Genomic DNA, 19,099 nt, shown 5'->3' with positions numbered 1-19,099 from the left:
AAAGTTCAAGAGTTTTTCAAAAAAGACTGAGAGACCACAGTTGCAGACTAACATTTCATGATAGCAAACCCATATTTCCCATGATGTATTACAGAGGTGGGAATCCAAGGCTCAGCTTTCACTTTACAGGAATTTACTATTTGAATGTGCTCCTCCAGGGCTCTTTATAGAAGCTGAGGCTGCTGAAGAGGCCAAAGATTATTCTTGCTGTGAATCCTGGAAAACCTGCTCCCTGACTTGCAGGACTTTTCCCACCTGATCAGGGAAGGGAAGGCCTGGACTGACTCCAGCTACAAAAGCTGAGGCTGCTAAACAGACTCTTGGGCTGAGGTTTGGGTGGGGGTGGGGATTGCTGCTGTAATTGATATTAAATTTTTGTATCTTTATTTTAGATGTTATGATTTATAAGGAAAAAAATCAATTTGGTTGTGTACTTTTTGATGTTTTACTCATTGGTTATGACTACTTTTGTTATATTTCTAATTATGTATTTTTTCATGTGGTAAGCTGCATTGAGCATGGCTTTAACCATGGAAAGGCAGCATACCTATAAAATTATGTATGTATATATCCGGTGCTATTTTTCTAGAAAAATAGGTACTGGAACTCACCATGAACACCCCACACCGCATTCTGAGAGGTGCCAGAACTTAGTTCCAACTCAGCCAACTCCTAGGGGACTAAGTCCCTTTGCCCCCACCCCCCAGTAAAATATTTGAGGGCCCCAAAAGTTTATAGGTATTGCCATTCAAATGGTGCATGTGCCACACCTTGTGATCAATTATGCGGGACGGGGCTTACCTGCCCCCCTCCAACATTTTATTCAAACTGGCATCCTTCGTTCCGGTGAGTTCTGTTCAAAAAGAAACCTGTATACAGTGGTACCCCGCAAGACGAACGCCTCGCGAGACGAAAAACTCGCAAAACGAAAGGTTTTTTCGTTTTCGAGTTGCCTCGCAAGACGAATTTCCCTATGGGCTTGCTTCGCAAAACGAAGCTTGCCCCGGGGACAGCGGGTCTTCTCTTTTGAAGCAAGGGGCGGCCGGGAGATCGCTTCTCCCCACCGCCCCTTGCTTCAAAAGAGGTCCGGGGGCAGCGGGAAGCGCTCCCGCTGCCCCCGGACCTCTTTTGAAGCAAGCGGCTGCGCTTCTCCCCGCAGCCGCTTGCTTCAAAATAGGTCCCGGACCTCTTTTGAAGCAAGCGGCTGCGGGGAGATCGCTTCTCTCCGCAGCCGCTTGCTTCAAAAGAGGTCCAGGGGCAGCAGGAGCGCTTCCCGCTGCCCCCGGACCTCTTTTGAAGCAAGGGGCGGTGGGGAGAAGCGATCTCCCCGTGCTCCGAAGCCGGGCAGGGGGGTGGGAACACCTGCCGCAGCCACCCCGCTTCGGAACGCTGCTCCGAAGCGGGTGGGGGGGGCGGGAGCACCTGCCCCAGCCGCCGGGCTTCGTAGCGCTGCTGCGAAGCCGGGCGGGGGGGTGGGAACACCTGCCCCAGCCACCCCGCTTCGGAACGCTGCTCCGAAGCGGGGTGGGGGCGGGAGCACCTGCCCCAGCCGCCGGGCTTCATAGCGCTGCTGCGAAGCCGGGCGGGGGGGGTGGGAACACCTGCCCCAGCCACCCCGCTTCGGAACGCTGCTCCGAAGCGGGGTGGGGGGGCGGGAGCACCTGCCCCAGCCGCCGGACTTCGTAGCGCTGCTGCGAAGCCGGGCGCGGGGTGGGAACACCTGCCCCAGCCACCCCGCTTCGGAACGCTGCTCCGAAGCGGGGTGGGGGGGCGGGAGCACCTGCCCCAGCCGCCGGGCTTCGTAGCGCTGCTGCGAAGCCGGGCGGGGGGTGGGAACACCTGCCCCAGCCACCCCGCTTCGGAACGCTGCTCCGAAGCGGGGGGGGCGGGAGCACCTGCCCCAGCCGCCGGGCTTCGTAGCGCTGCTGCGAAGCCGGGCGGGGGGGTGGGTGGGAACACCTTCTGAAGGCGGGCGGGGGGCGAAAGTCTTTGTCCCCCCCTGCCTGCCTTCCCAGGGGCTTTTAAATCGCCCCGGACAGCGGAGAAGTCCTCCGCTGTCCGGGGCGATTTTAAAATGCCGCCCGCCAGCATTTTAAGATCGCCCGGACAGCGGAGAAGTCCTCCGCTGTCCCAGGGTTTTTTAAAATGCTGGGGGTGAGAAGAAAAGCCCTTGTCCCCCCCCCCCAGCCTTCAGATGAGGTCCGGGGACAGACTGTCCCCGGACCTGGTCTGAAGGCGGTTTCCCTAGGAACGCATTAATTGATTTTCAATGCATTCCTATGGGAAACCGTGCATCGCAAGACGAAAAAACCGCAAGACGAAGAGACTTGCGGAACGAATTAATTTTGTCTTGCGAGGCACCACTGTATATATGGCCCCCCAGACTCTCCCTGGGCCACACCCCTCATCAGTCCTGCTTTGTGCCCTCCTCACACACTTTTGCACACCTATAGTGTGTCCGAGAACCGTAGTGATACCTCTTTCTTTCCTGGATGGAGCGATGTGTGTGACTGTAGAAGCCTGTGGTTTGTGGGTAGGCTTAGAAAAATAAGAGCCACCATGGGTACTTGCCCCTCAAAATGGCTGCCTATGAGGGAAAGAAGCCCTCTGCAGGAAAAGGTGTTAGTAGAGTCACTTAAATAACAGAAACAGAGTCAAAAGAGAGAAAGAAACACTGATAACACTTTGCTGAGGAAAACCGAACATAAACTATATAACTGGAGGAGACATATAGAGAGGGCTTTTGTGTTTCTTACTTCAGGCCTCATACATAGCCGGGAGAAACTCAACCAAACATACAGATCAAGAACTCATTCATCAATCAGAGCACATGCTACCTCAGCAGCAAACATAATGGTACTCTGCTTGGTTGCTAAGCAACACCTCTACCTGCCCCCCTCTTCACTTGTGAATACTAACAGAATTAACCCTTTAGTTGTATATGGAATGATCTCTGCTGATGCAGCTCCAACAAAAGGCAGACATCAGGGAGCTACAGACAATCTCACCTCATGACACATATAACTGCAAGCGTGTGTGTTTGCCTCATGCACAGATTACTTTCACCTCCTGTAATAAAAATACATTTTTACACCTCAAAACTTCAAAAAAGCAAACTTCAAAAAAGCATCAGGTTCTGCATTGGCAATCAGTTGGATATGAACACTTCGTGTTGAGGCCATTTTGAAATTCAGCCATGAAAACTCATTTGAATGAATACTTTCCAGAGGGCAACGGCCAATTTCTCTGACTGTCAGCTGAGCTCTCTCCCATCATCCATTATGTGCCATACTTGGATTGCATTTCTCAGCTTTCCACTTTATAGGGATTTACAATTTGAGTGGGAATTACACATGTTTAGAACCCATTTGGAATTTCTCTACATCTGCCCTTTCCTCTGTCACCTGAACTTTAAATCAACCCACATAAGAAGGCTCTGAAAACCCCTAAAATATTGAGGTTTGAAATATTTCAAGCTTTGTCTTTCCTAGAGCCTCTGTCCTTGTTTGTACAAATCAATCAGACCCTCCAGGGACAGCTGCTAGCATAACAAATAATATAATATCTGCACAGCAGGGAGGGCATCCCCCCTGAGGGGGCATGGCTGTATCCTTTTCAGAATGACGCAAGCTGTTAGAAAGGGGGCACCATACCACGCTGAAGCTAATTCAGCTAATATTTCTGGATTCTAGAAGTGTGTCTAGATAGAAAAGGGAATGTTTTGTGAATATGCTGGCTTTTAGAAAAGAGGTGTCCCTAATAATATACTATAGAAACAAAGGAGTACAGAAGTCAGATTCTGTGATATTTTGGAGAGACCACCAGCACTGCTTCCTATATAGACAATGCCACATGTGACTATAATTGCATCAATGCAATTAGGATGTATGCTTTTGTTATGTAAATGGCATGTGTGGGGAAGCCTCTGGACTGTGGGGATGAGCAGTTTCAGTCTCTCTCTCTCTCTCTCTCTCTCTCTCTCTCTCTCTCTCTGCCATGATCCAAACAAAAATACCTCTCTATTTGCGTTTCAAGGGAAGTCTGCAAACAACAGCTTTGGGGAGCTGCACAAGTCCATGAAAGGATGAGAAGAAGTTGAACGCCCCACCTCTGATGGACCTGGGGCTGTTCAGGTTATGCTATTTGCATAACCAAACAAATGTGCATCCACACAAAATTAACATCAGATCAAATTGAGCCCTAAGCTACAGACCTATTTACATGCCTGCCTTGTTTGTCCATCAAAGGGGAAATGCATGGGAACAATGTGCCTAAAGTCCATACAATTTACATCTGAATTTTCACGTGCATGTTTTTCCCCCCTTTAAATTAATCAAAACCAAGATGGAATAGACCTATGATTGAAGACATGCAAAATTGACAGATAATAGAAATTGGCTGGTCCACCCATCCCTACTGGTTGGCTACAGTTCAGTTTGAATTGTCTTAAGAAAAATTAACTCATCATCTTAAGGTTTCGAAGGGGAGTACTAAGCCAATGGACTTTGCTGCCTATTGGAGGGCACTTGTGGTGCACATGAGCAAACAACATATGAAGCCACTTATCCCAGTGAAGTATGACTTTATTTGGCAATACCTATGGCATATGACTTTGCTTGATTGATAGGTCCATATATTGCCCCCTTCACCAGACCCCACTTAACAGGAGTGCCAACTTGGCTCTGCCTGGGGCCATGGGTGGCATGCAGCGTGCCTGGCCCTGGCACCGAAACTTGTGGATGCCTGGCCCCTTCATGGGAAATTTTGTGGGTGCTCGGGCACTCCAGGGAGTTGGCATCTATGCTGCTTAACAAGATGACAGTCCTCCTTTTCACTGGCTTCCTTATGCCTCCCTCTCTGCTATCTGCTTCCACATTGATTTTCCACAAAGCCATTCCAGTGGCTGCTTTATTGGATTTTGGTTTTTTTATTCACTGTGTTTAGCATTATTGTCGTATGATTTACTAGTTCTGTTGTCCTTTTTAAGGTTTCAGTAATAAAATGTGTCAGTCATAAAATGAATGAATGAATGGACTCTGTTCAGTTGCTACTAGACCACAACCTGTAGATCCAACATAGAGAACCTCTGGCCAACAGACCTATCACAGCCCACCAGACCTGTTAACCAAGCCCATGCATTTCGCCTGAAGCACATCCACTCCCCTCCCCCTTCTCCACTTCTCCCATTCTACAATGAGTTGGCAAAGCAGACCACAGACCTCTTTCACTTGAGGGATCCAGTCTTCAGGAGAAAAAAAGTTCCCCAACCTTGTTGTAGATTCTGCCTACAATTTATAACGTTACAGGGTGGAGACAGATGAAGCTTCTCACTTTGTTCATCTTCATGGACAACTGCATATTCCTGCCTTGCAGGGGGTTGGACTAGATGATCTTCAGGGTCCCTTCCAACTCTACAATTCTATGATCCTTCCATACACCCTCCCACCCTGCTCATCATGAGGTGAAACTGAGATCTGGTTTGTCTACAGGAAGCAGGAGATACAAAAGGGCAAGTGGAAGAATCAGATGGGAGATGCAGCAGCTCCACCATTGCCCATTGCACTGGCATTTTGAAACCATTTAGTTTGGGACAAGGTAGCCTAATAAACCAATGTGCAAGGACAGCCAACCCTACTCTGCAAAGGACTTCGTTTTCCTTATGGAAGCCTGTTTTCTTCTAGCATTCCTGATGCATGAACCTTGCCTCAAACCATGAGCAAGAAAGTCACTCCCTGAAATGAAATGCATTGTGCTATAACTACTACATCAGGTGCAAATGCTGGCAATATATCATAGATCATAGCCCATTAATGTCTATTTTCATTTCTAGCTGGCCTTCAGCAAACTCAAGGAAGCACGGCTGCTCACTCTGCTGCCGACAGCCCTTTCAGGCATTAAATATAGCATTGGCATTCACATTCCCAGAGTCATAGCAGAATTATTTCACTGAGTTCTCTATAGCTACCTATGCCATTCTAGCACCCTCCAAGTGTTTTGGAGTTGTAGTCCAGAAAATCTGGAGGGCACCAGGATGACAAACGGGCCTAGTCATTCTGGGCATTCTGTAGCCCTACTGTCAAAAGTCCTATAACACCTTTTACAAAGTCTGCATGCAGAACATAAGATTTTACCTAGCAGTACAAGTGTTGAACGTACTAGGTGCTATGTCAATTATGTTTCAAACTACAGTTTTACAGAACTTTCAGAGAAAACGGATTATGCTTTACTTTGCTCCATCAAGCTCCATCTGAACTCTTCAGGAGACCAATGACTGTGAAACTGGCCAGAACATAAGAGTATTCAGAGGTTCTATTAAGGTGACCATTTTTGCACTGTCAAATGAGAGGGCAGAAAAAGCACATGTGTTTGCATAAAATTTGCATGTGCTGAATCGTAATTACAGGTGTAAATTTAGAAATAGTGATTATAATTTAAGCAGAAGTACAGTACATAGGAGGGGAGATTGAGATCAGGTGACCTAATAGGCTTTCTCAGTCTGCTCTCCAGGTTTTAATGATTGATGGGTAACTTCAAAGCTCCTGTTCTCTATTCTTTGCTTCTACATATTTATTCTTAAACCTGACTTGGAGTAGGCAGTCCTTCAAATAAGGACACCTTCAGATAGAGTTGAATCTGATGCTTCACCCACTTTTGCCTCTGGCCACACCCACCACTTCCATGTGATCCCCAAAAGTTTCCCCAGGAGAGAATGTGATCCTCAGGCTAAAAAGATTTCCTTACCCTCAGAGTAAAGGCATCTGTCTCTTCCCACTCAGATGCCAACTGGGGTGCTGAACATAGAATTATTGTACTGTCGAACCTTGGATCCCAAATGCCTTGCGTGTCAAATGTTTTGGCTCCCAAACACCGCAAACCTGGAAGTGAGTGCTCTGGTTTGCAAATGTTCTTTGGAAACTGAACGTCCGACGCGGCTTCTGCAGCTTCTGATTGGATGCAGGAGCTTCCTGCAACCAATCAGAAGCCATGCCTTGGTTTCCAAACTTTTTGGAAGTCAAACGGACTTACAGAATGGATTCCATTTGACTTCCGAGGTACAACTGTAATCTCAACCAAAGCCAATGGTCTTCTGCTTCTGGACCAGCCCCTACTCCATATACTGCCCACCTGAAAGGTTTCTGTAATGTGGCTCTTGTTCTGAAACAGCTTCTCCACCCCTAAAACAGAGGACTGTCCCCTGTAAAGCAGGACCAAGACACCCCAAGTCTGATTTGGGCTATCCTAAAAAGTAGCTACTGATAAACTTCCCTCCTCCATTAATGTATCTAATCCCTTTTAGAGTATTATTAACTAGTGATCAGCATCACATATTTTGTAGCAGGAAATCCCACAACTTCATTATAGAATCCTTTGCCACTAGGTGCAAAACCTTGTTCAGCAACTATTGTTTTTTGGGGGTGGGGGCCATATTTGGAACCGAACATTTCTCAATATTAGCTCCACCTACTGACACACCTCCACGCATGGTGACACAAGCACAGGGCTCTAACCCTCTTTCTGCTCATGTGAACAGTAATAGAGGTTCCGGTTCCTGCATTTGAGGGGGTTAGACTAGTTGGCCCTTGGGGTCCCTTCCAACTCTACAATTCTATGAGGCTTTGACAAAGCTTTTTGTATTTCAGTAGATCCTGGCAAAGTGCTGTTAGAAAGCAGGGTGTGTGCTTAATGAAGGGCTGTGTTTTGGGACTGGATTGAATTCCTCTGGACCTGTGCCTGGAGTAACCAAGAGAGGCAAATCAGTTTGCCAGATTTCCCAAGCACATCATAGGGGTATCTGCACATTACATTCAATGAGTGTACAGTCTATGTACCTGTTCAACAAATATTTGAATTGTATATTCCTACACATGTAACATTAAGTGTATGGGCATTCTGTGTGTTACACAATAGATGAACTGTACAAATAAACAAGAATACACATTTGTACATGTGTAGAGAGGCAGCTTGTACCTGTGCACGGTATATAATGTGTGAACAACTCATTGCATTTAAATACCAGGAAAGATAAGTGAAATGTAGACATTTAAGTGGTGTTCACATGTTACATTCAACAAATGTACAGTTTGTGGACCTGTGCTCAGAATAGTTGAACTGTACAAATCAACATGCAATCATTCTTTCATACAAACCTGTGTAATCTTAGCTTGCACCTACACCCAGTGTAATATATTTGACTGATGTAACAAAATTTATATACCACTTGATTGCGGTAAAGCCACTAAGCACTTGGAAATAAATATTAAAATTATTACAAATCAGTTCAAATCAATTAAAAACAATTCAAAATAATTAAAATTAATGGGAAAAGAGATTAAAGCACACCAACATCTATATGTCTGTATAGGCTTGCCTAAACAAATGTGTGATGTATGAACAAGCCTGTCATAACCAAAGTATGGTATTCTGCATAAGCAGTACTTTTCAGGAATTGGAAATAAAAATTAGAATCATAGAATTGGAAGGAATCCTGAGGGTCATCTAGTCCAACCCCCTGCAATGCAGGAATCCTGCCCACAGCCATTCCTAGGCAGGCTCAAATCACCAGCCTCCGGTTTAGCTACACAACCTCCAGATTTCAAAAGGAGGTTATAGAAGAAGTAGTGAAGCTGCTGAAGAAAGCATATAGAGTTCTGCTAGAATGGGAAACAAAAGATGAGGAGGTCAAAGCAGTTCTGATCAAATGGGCACAAGATATAGGGCACAATATACAATTTGAGGATTGGGAAAATCTGTAGAAGGTGGACTTGAAATTTACAGATTGTTCTCTTCTGAAATAAAATTACATTAAAATGATGTATAGATGGTATATTACACCAGTACAAATGGCAAAAATGTACAAAACTGGGTCAAATATATGTTGGAAATGTAAAGAAAAAGAAGGTAACTTGTATCATATGTGGTGGGAATGTAGAGAAGTTAAAAAAATTTGGGAGATGATATATAATGAATTGAAAAAGATGTTTAAAATGACATTTGTAAAGACAGAAGTGTTTTAGTTAGGGATTTTAGGACGAGACCTGCCAAGAAAAACAAAGAATGATTGATACTTGTTTTGTTAAAATGGTTTAATAAAAATATTTTTAAAAAATAAACAAAACAAAACACCAGCCTCCTGGTTACCAGCCAGATGCAGTGGCCCTTTCTGCCACAATGCCCCCTGCGTGTGTGTATGCACTCGTGCATGTGGACAAATATGAATTATATAATTACAAGGGTAAAAAACTCATCCTGAACTTGTTTGAGGGTATTGTTCCATTGTAACTCTAGCAGCAAATCCATATTGTCTCCTCCACCCACCCAAAATCCCATATGAGTTTTTAGTAGTAAATCCTTGTGGCTGTAGGATTATGATTTTGATTATCTCAGTACTGTAGTGTCTTCAGTATACATGGGACTTTACTGAGTAGCAATGCAAACACATCAGCTCCCTGCCCCAAGTAGATTCCAATTTGATTTCGCTAGAAAATATGGGCGGGGGGGGAGGATCAAGTGAATCATAGAATCATAAAGTTGGAAGGGAAGAGAAGAAAAGACAGATAAGGCACATGTAACAAAGATAGAGGGGAACAACTGCAGTGGCTTTGCTCCAGCTATTTTCAAACTTCATTATCCCCACTCCTCTCAAAGACACACAAATGTACATGTACAGTTGAGTTTATTCTCTTTCTTTCTTTTTCTGTAGTGCAAAGATGTTGCTTCCTAAGAGAGGAAGGCAGAGCAGGAGTCATATGTGTTAACAAAAAGCCAGGAGGCAAGGTGAATGGGGAAAACACTTGGATTTCTGCTTTAAAGATGGAACTCAGGTGCTGAAACAAAGCATGAAGACTTACAGCAGGCTCAGTACCATCAGCAGCCACCGCAACTGGATGTTGCCCCCTTCATGTTCAATGCACATCAGTTTCCTGCCCATGGCAAAATGGTAACAAAGCAGGCCTGGTTGATTGCTGACACCATGATGTCATTATTGGAAATCCTAGCTTCAGGGACAGCATTTCCATGGGATGACATCATTCAAGATGGCAACTCACTGGCTTAAAGACAAGTGGCAGAGTACCTCTGCAACTTAAGAGTACATGGAAATGTTGCCTGAGAGGGATGAGAAGCAACATGGAAATGTTGCCTGAGAGGGATGAGAAGCAACATTTAACCTTTGCATCTCCAGGCACACAATGAGCAGAAATCTATTTGTGCATCCACCTTGACAAACAAAAAAGGTAGCAGCTGTAGACACGGATATCCAGAATCTCCACCTTTAGAAAGGACTGGTACCATACAATCAAGGCTTTTAAAGATGCTTATTTAGATATACATACTAGGAAAAAACCTTTCATTTGCCTCTCAGATATACCGTGGAGAGTGGCGATCTTTTTTTAAAAAAAGGATGACTCCTCACTTTATCACAAAATATGACTCTCTGCAGGAATCTCCAAACTCGCCATGGAACGCTGTGAGAAATATTAGACATGCCAGACTCTGCTGCATCACCATGCCTGAATTCCCTCTTTTAGTCCATCTCTCTATCCATTCCTGCCTCCTTTTAACAGGCATAGCACTGCAAACATTCCTCCTCCGCCCCCTTTCATACTCCAACTGCCCCCATTGACAGATCCACACCCACATCTGCTACACCTCTCTCACTTCAGCAGACACACCTTCCCCCGGGGCATCTCCATGTAGCTTCCCTTCTGAGCTGCCACAGATGCACCTTACAGAGACACTGAACACAGTCGCCCCAAACAAAGGGACACACCCTGCAGTCACACTGATGCACATGGATGGCAAATCCTGTGGTTTTCACCCCCTCCAACCTTGTTCCCCCCACCCCACATGAAAAAACGTTTTGTAAAGCCACAGGTACTGGAAGCATGAGAAAGCTCAACTTGTATTATAAAACATTTTTTAAAAAAATTGTTGCAGTAATGAGGAGCAATAAAAAAGCATCCTTTAGCACAAATGATAAACTAAAGATCACATCAGCAATGTGCTTTATTAAATCATCTTAAATGATCTTACAAGTTTTAAGGCAATCTACTTTGGGTTTTTTGCATGACTCACAATGTGAGGTTTGGGCATTTGGAGTTGGTGACTTTGCATGCTGCAGACACTGAGTCACATTTACAGACCGGCGACTCCGCACAACTATGCCTGTATGCTCCGCACAACTATGTATGGCTACATAAATGCATGTATATACCTTGCAGAACATAAATGCATGCATATACCTTGCAGAACATAGTGCAAATTGTTCACATACACCCTACCGAGACACAGCTTCACCCAGACACACCCATGTGGAATAGTACTTTCCACAAATCCTCCAACCACATGGATACACATTCTTATTCACACTCGCTCCTACAGAAATCCTGGGCACACCCCCTTTAATACAAAGCAGAAGCACTGATGCATTGGGTACAAGGCGGCACGGAGAGTGATATTGCAGACATGGTCCTGAGGGAATACTCAGAACAGCCTTCTCCTTTCCACTCCAAATCAACACACAGACAGACATAATTCCAAATGGCATAACACAAACACCATGCTTTCTAGTAATATTTCCAGCCCAAGAACATGCATCCTGCAAATATACTGGGTATGACTACTTATGTGCACACATGCTCTAAACACATACATGGTCCTTAATGCCCCTCCATATGATGGTAGTTGCCCTGTACACATACCACCCTCAGGCAACCTCACTAATGACCCACAGAAGGACATCCCTATGGACAGACTGAACATAATACCCAAAAGCCACAAAAGACAAAACCAACATACAAATTGTTATGTACATATTTGAATACCTGGCACATTTCCCCCTCCTTCCCCAAATGAACTCGACTTCAAATGCATATACATGCAAGCACACCCAAGCACAGACATAGTACAGAAACATGCCCACAATTTGTACAGAAATCATGCAAATACACTGTGCATTGAGGACCCCCCTGCCCAGAACATCATTTAAATGATGGGGAGAAAAGTCCTTATTAAACAACCAGTGGAGAACTTCCTGCTCCTTTTAATAGGCACTGTTTTTCTTCTCAGTCCCTGTAGGAACTGAGCACATGATTTGCATGTGTGTCCAGTCTTCTGTGAAGTGGTCTCAGGAAGGGGGGCTGAAGGGAGACATCCACCTGAGACCATGGAAAGCTACCACCCATCAGATATTGGGCCAGATGATCAACAGTCTGGTATAAAGGCAGCTTCATAGGATCCATACCCAAGGTTCTGAATGAATTATATTGCCATTCATGAAAAAGAACCCATGGATTAAATGCTGCTTCTTTTAACAATCCTGTGAACCAGGCCCTTGCCATTCATATACTGGATCATGACCCATGCTCCTCTAATGAGGGCTAAAGTAGTGGGACTCCTATGCGTTGCTTTCTAAGCTGATCATGCCTCTTCCACACACCCATGCCCTCCCTGCACCAGCAAGCAAGCATTGTTTCCTACTAATTACCTTCTTCCAGCTCATCCATGCTCCCAATCTTTCTGGTGCCATCAATGGTGTAAATGTAGCGAACTCCCTGAGGCAGGTTAATGTTATCAGACAGAGACCGAGTCAGGTCAGCAAGCAAGGCGTCAAAGCTTCGGAAGCGGTCTCCGGAAACAGCGTACACAATCCCCTTGAAGTAGCGGTCCCCGTTGCGGTAGAAGCGCACCTTCTTGGCTTTCTTCTCATTGCTCAGCGCTTGCAAGGTCCTGGTCCGGTAGAAGCTACAGTGGGCACTGTGAGTGGGGCTAGGCAGGCCATTCATACGGGAGCCTCGCATGTTTCTGGACGCCTTATCTCTTTCGTCAAAGTGTCCAAAATCAAGTTCCATAGCTCGGTGAGCCCTAGAGGTGTGAAGCTGAGGCAGAGGAGGAACAGGAGAAGGGAAAGATGCAAAGGGAGGAATTAAGTGAGTCAACCCAATAACTGGCAATTGGTGGTCCTGGATGTGGAAAGAAACCCACACTTTTGCTCTTATGTTTTACTTCCCCTGGAGTAACACCATAGAAGGTTTCTTCCTTGTATGTGGGGGTGTGGTTCAAGTGCCGGGAAGGGTGGGTGTACTCTAGGCAATACAATGGAGCAGACTTAGTAATAGGCAACCAATTGCATGGAGTTGGCCCCAGGGATTCTAAGGATCCCTTGCTATATCTGGCTTAGTAGGTGAGACTGGGACAGAAATGTCCAGGGTTGCCATTTCAGAATGCAAGCCATCCACAAACTACTAAAGACCAGTGTTCACTGCAGTGTAGTTGGGGCTGCAGACTGAAGGCAGAAAAAAGAACTTCGGCTGGTAGGTGGATACAAGGAAGTGACAGACTAAGCAACCCTGAGGGATTAAGCATCCCAAAGACTGAACCACCAGCTTCACTTGCATGGTTTTCAACATGCCCATTCACAGATGGGGTGACAAGCTGAATCACAGGGCTATGTCAAATGGGGGACTATAAATTGAAATGGCTGATAGACCAGGAAGACATCTAGCTAGGATCCAGACTTCTTTGTGACCAGTCCTTCATAGACCTCCTCTGATCTAGCTATCAGTTTCAGATATTAGAATCTGGGAGGCAGTGGGTGGGAATCCCTGACATTCAAATGGCATTGGAATAAGTTTATGTTAAATTGCAAGATTTCCCCCTGCACAGTTAATCTGCTGCATCATCTAATCAGGAAGAGGGGTTTTTTATCCCCTCCCCCACACGCCTTCCCTCTTAATGAAGCATTTTTTAATTGCTGAAGGTATGTGCATCACACCACTACAAGCGCACCTTTCATTGTTCAGAGGCTGCGGCGTAGTACTACTATAGGAAGAGGGAGCGGACAAGAGAGTCAATTGAATTTCTGCAGCGGAGCGGAGAGGGGGGCGGGCGGAGGAATGACAGAAATAATCCCGAGCATGAACTAAGACACAAGAGAGTGTATCCTCTTGCAATGGAAAACTCCAAACCAGAAAGAAAGCTCTGGGTGACTGGAAACCTTATACCGCTACCATTTGGCTATGCAGGGCTATTAACATGCAGCTCACATCTTCTCATCACAGATTCACACAACAGAAATGGGATTAAAGCCCTAGACTCAGCAATCAGGTACAAATCCTGGAAAAATCTGTTGCTTTCCTTCTGCCTCTCATCCGGCTAGCCAAGCCCTGTCCCTTCATTCATTCTCTTCCGTGCCAGTGACCTGTCTCTGACCCTATTGTCACTGTTGGGTAGCAAAAGGAGTTTCCATTCCCACTAGCCTATCTTCCTTTCTCCAAGTTTAAGAAAATGCTTCCCCCTGCCAGCACTTAAAGACTCTCACAGGTCTAGAAACGATGTTCTGAAAACAATGCAATCTCAGCACAACTTTTGCAGTCAAGAGATTTTTGTTGGGAGGCATTGTTCACTTGCAATGCGAGGTCTTTCTTTCTCCCTCTCTTGTGCATCTGGCATCTGTTACTTTCTGCCTGGGAAAGCGTAAGCTCTACTCACCGGTTTTTCAGCTCGCAGGGTGGAGATGCTAAGAGAGAGAAACCCAGCCACACTCTGTCTTTGTTGTCTGAGCTCCAAGCAAGAAATTCCTGCCAGTTTGGCTAGGACTCCTCCTAGGTCCTAGTGCCTTGAGTGCACACACACACACACACACACACACACACACACACACACACACACACACAGCCCCCTTCTGCAAAGTATTTTTGTGTCAGTGGGCTTGCTGCTCATGATGGATTGACTCTCTAAAATTCTCCCTCTCCAAACTTAACAGAGGAAAGAGAGCATGATTCCAGATTTCATTTCCTTAAGCAGATGAAGAGGGCTGAGTGAGCTACATCTTGACTGCATTGTTCACTATGTTCCAAGGCAAACCTCCCATTGTCTCTACTTGTCCTAATGACCTTCCAGACCCAGCTGGAATCAGCCAACATTTGATTTATGCCACAGTGCTACGAATCTGCAGATGCAATGAAGGTGTTAAGTCTTGTAAGCTGAATTTCTGATTCCTGTTGAAAATCACACATGCCTTGTGGACTAGGAGGGGGAGGTTGTGAGCAAATGATGGCATAAGCTGACACTCCCCAGCCACACTCATGAACAGAATCTGCCCACAAGGCTGGGAACAAGGAGGCACTTTGTTGGACTGATTTTTAAAGACCACAACTTCATCCATTATAAACAATAGATCTGCAATGGGATGGCCTCCCCTGATTAAAAGCAGCCCCAAGCCCACAGTACGGGTAACTATTTAGGTTGCAAAGGCATGCCTTAGGCACCTGCCAACAGCAGCACCTTTTAGAGCAGGCATAGCAGCCAACAGGGTGCCCAATCTAGTGATATTAGACTGTGACTCCCATCAGCTTTAGCGAGCATAGCCAATAGTCAGGAATGATTGGTGTGGGAGTCCACAATTTCTGAAGGGTACCAATATTGACGACCCCTGTTTTAGGACAACCCATCCCTGTTTCTGAGTTCAATCCCTTACTATCAGCTCCTCTAAGCCACACCTCATTGAGATAAGCTTGCCCTCCTTACTTACTTCCACTTAGACCAGAGGTCAGCAAACTTTTTCAGCAGGGGGCCAGTCCACTATCCCTCAGACCATGTGGGGGGCCAGACTATATTTTGAAGGGGGGAGAATGAGTGAATTCCTATGCCCCACAAATAACCCAGAGATGCATTTTAAATAAAATCACACATTCTACTCATGTAAAAACATGCTGATTCCTGGACCGTCTGCAGACCGGATTTAGAAGGTGATTAGGCCAGATCTGTACCCCGAGCCTTAGTTTGCCTACTCATGACTTAGACCCTGTGGCATTGCATGGTTGCTAAGGTAAGTCCTCCATTCACTGCTTCCACCTGCCCTGCTCCAGGCCTTCATGTCCAGCATTGAGTTCCAAGAACAGGGCCTTCTCTGTGGTAGCCTCTGTATCTCTGGAATGGCCTCTTCAGGGAAATTCACATGTTAAACTTTGGGGAAACATTCAAGAAGACCTGGATTCAGCCAGATTTATGCTTGTTTTATTTAATAACCGCTTTAGTTCCTCCTGTTATTTTATTGTTTTTGATGTTTAGTTTTTTACTGTCATCCTAAATTTTAATGTTGCACTGTAGCCTCAGCCTCAACCAGCACCACCATGCTGGCTGGAGCTGATGGGGGATGTAGTCCAAAACATCTGAAGGGCAACAGGTTGGGGCAGCTGCTGTACTGATTTCTTGAAGTCTGCTTTGAGTATATACCTTAAAACATGGGCTAGAATAATAGATTCATAAAATTGTAGAGTTGTAAGGACCCCTACAACTCCAGGGGTCCAGTTGTAAGGGCCCCTACAACTCCAGGGTCCAGGGGTCAGCAAACTTTTTCAGCAGGGGGCCGGTCCACTTTCCATGAGACCTTGTGGGGGGGGGGCTGGACTATATTTTGAAAAAAAATAAATGGATGAATTCCTATGCCCCACAAATAAAAGCACACATTCTACTCATGTAAAAACACGCTGATTCCTGGACCATCTGGATTTAGAAGGTGATTGGGCTGGATCCGGCCCCCCGGGCCTTAGTTTGCCTACTCATCATCTGGTCCAACAGCCTGCAATACAGGAATAATAAAATAATAATAAGAACAACCAAATTCCTTACTTTTACATCATGTTTTACATGATCTGGCAAATCCACTTGTGACCTACTAATTGCACTGAATTAATTGCAAATCTCTGAAGAAATAAACCTGTACCCCATACACTGTCTGTTGCAGGCAGAAAAACCACAAGTGTCTTGCCCAACGGTGTGCTGAAGTGGGAGGGAAATGGTTACTCAGTCCCAACAGCTGTTCAGGAACCCCCATACCATGTCTTTGTTTGGGTACATGGGAGCGAATAGGAATTGCAAATGCATCTGGGGAAAAGAGGCTGGGCTATTCTATGGGCAGTCCAGTGTACTTTCAATTGGCTCCAGCCTTCATTGTGGACCCACCTCCAGTGGTGGACCTTGAGGTCTCAATTTCAACAGTGCCTATGCGGTGCCCCCAACCTCTGTTGCTTCAGCCTAAATAATAGTTGTGGTATCCCCTGCGGTGCAACCTCTCAGTGCAACTGAACTGGGGTGGGGACACCCCTAAATCCACCTTTGCTGCCTCCCCTTAATGTCTATCAAGACAGGCCCTGTTTACAAGTGTGAATGATGTCACCTTGCTTGCTTCTGAATGGTCACAGGCACAGCTGACCAGGCGATGCTAACTACTTGTACCCCACCCCCAAAATGCTAACTTCAATTTTCAAAAACAGATGTCTAAATTTCAATTCCAAGTATACATAATTAAACAATCTTGGATTATCTTTCTCGAATACAAAAGAAAATGTTTTAGCACACAAATCACTTTTAATCATCTTGTTAATTATTCAAGGCTCTTAAAAGTTTCAATTTCAGACACACCAGAATTGCAATTTGCATGCCTTTTTCTTTGGAAATTTGGTCACCAATTCCTTCAAGCCAAGTGCTGATGCTCTGGCATGTTCAATTGATATTGTTTAGGGTTGCCATACATCTAGAATTTCCGGGACATAGCTGGTATTCAGCCCTCCTAAACAGCATCTGGGTGGATGTATGGCACGTCCGAAGTGTAGATTTTGTGTCCGGATTGCTTCACTTTTTGAAATATGGCAACCCTAATATATTTGCCAAGCCAGCAAGTCTCTTTTACTACACAGTTGAGCATATGTGAGTTTCTATAAGTTTGAGTTCTGAGAAACTGTATTCAATACTTGTCACTGACACTGGAAGTGTGAGAAAGATCCTTAGAGGAACAGAAACATTAGGCAAATTATACATGAGTTTTTGTTGAACCGTAAGCTCACAACCTACATGCATTTAGCTTGTGTGCATTCAGCTTTCCGTGCTTGGGGGGGAAAGTTAAAAAAGAAGAAGAAGTAAAAAGGGGGCATTGGAGGGGCATCAAGGGGGAAAGACTTTGGCAATCCCATCCACCATTGCAGCCAATCTGTTTTGACAATACATGATTTTGTTCCCCAGAACGTTAACCCCTGCATGTTGCAGGGTTCCTGTAGCATGAGGAGAAATTTTCCTTGTGGTAGCAGAGACTATGTCAGTCTTCAAGCTATTGCTGTAACTTCACAGCACAGATGTTCAGCATCAATATCCTATTTCCCACTGTGCATCAATGGTTTTCCTAAATTCTTGCAGGCCTTAAGTACTGTATATATTCAGTAGATTTGTTGTTGTTGATACTCTATATATCATGCAGGAGCCAAATTACATTGTAGCTGTTGGACTCTCTCTTGAACAGATTGTATGGCCCATGACTAAGACAGCATCGTAGAAACTTATATCGAATTGTGGCTTTGGAGCTTGTGGTGCGTCTTCTTGGGCCTCATTCTCAAACTGCTGTTTCTTTCTCTGTTTTCTAACTTGTTCTGTCCCAAAGTCTGATAGAATTTCGAGCTCCTTTGCAGTAGCATCTATCAAAACCCCCAACACACCTGCAGCCCACAAGGTCACTTCCAATTGGTCACTTCCAATTGGCTTGTAGCTGAATATAAATCAGTTTCCTTATTCTGTAGTAGCTTGCTTGTAAGATTGACTTCCAAAGGGAGGTTGTACCATATAACAAGGGATACCACAAACTTGAACTTACAAATTTCATCAGCAAAGGGCCTTAGCTTCAGTTTGGGAAGTATTCCCAGCTAAACCTTTTAGGCTTGTGTCATCAAAGACCTTTATTAAAGCATCACATACCAAAATGGTATCTCTGTGGTTTCAAAGCATTAATATAAAATATAATAATAAAAGTAAAATATTATTGGAAATTTATAAGATACTGTAAAAGAAAAACTAATCTGTATAAAACTGTGCTCCTCAAAGGTCTGCATCCTAGGCTGCTGCCCAGTTGGCCTAATGAGAGCAGTGGCCCTGGGGGAGAGGAGAAGAAGCAGAAGCAATATCAGCTTTTGTTCTAAACAAACATGTTATCCTTTCCATTCTATTGCAACTTATTATTTTTTTTAAAAAAAACCTGAAATTATACCCGTTGTTGTAATAATCTTATGTAAACCACTTTGTGAGGTCCACCTGAAAAGTGGTCTATAAATGCTGT

At 44.9% G+C, this 19,099-nt stretch overlaps 1 protein-coding gene across 1 annotated transcript in view; it reads right to left on the bottom strand.

Moving 5' to 3' along the window:
* Window positions 1-14,620, bottom strand: part of LOC308578785 (neuronal migration protein doublecortin-like) — an 81,975-nt gene extending 67,355 nt beyond the window's left edge. The window contains exons 1-2 of the mRNA XM_081179351.1: window positions 14,488-14,620; window positions 12,485-12,875 (exon numbers count right to left, since the gene is read on the bottom strand). Of these exons, the coding sequence (XP_081035477.1) occupies window positions 12,485-12,848 (364 nt within the window). The 5' untranslated portion in view covers window positions 12,849-12,875; window positions 14,488-14,620. The remainder of the gene's footprint in view (window positions 1-12,484; window positions 12,876-14,487) is intronic.
* Between the last annotated feature and the right edge of the window lie 4,479 nt (window positions 14,621-19,099).

The sequence above is a fragment of the Podarcis bocagei genome (genome assembly GCF_964188305.1).
Source record: "Podarcis bocagei genome assembly, chromosome: Z".
Classification (NCBI taxonomy): Eukaryota; Metazoa; Chordata; class Lepidosauria; order Squamata; family Lacertidae; genus Podarcis; species Podarcis bocagei.
Note: the sequence above shows the minus strand (reverse complement) of the source record. Positions and strands in the feature narration are given on the sequence as shown.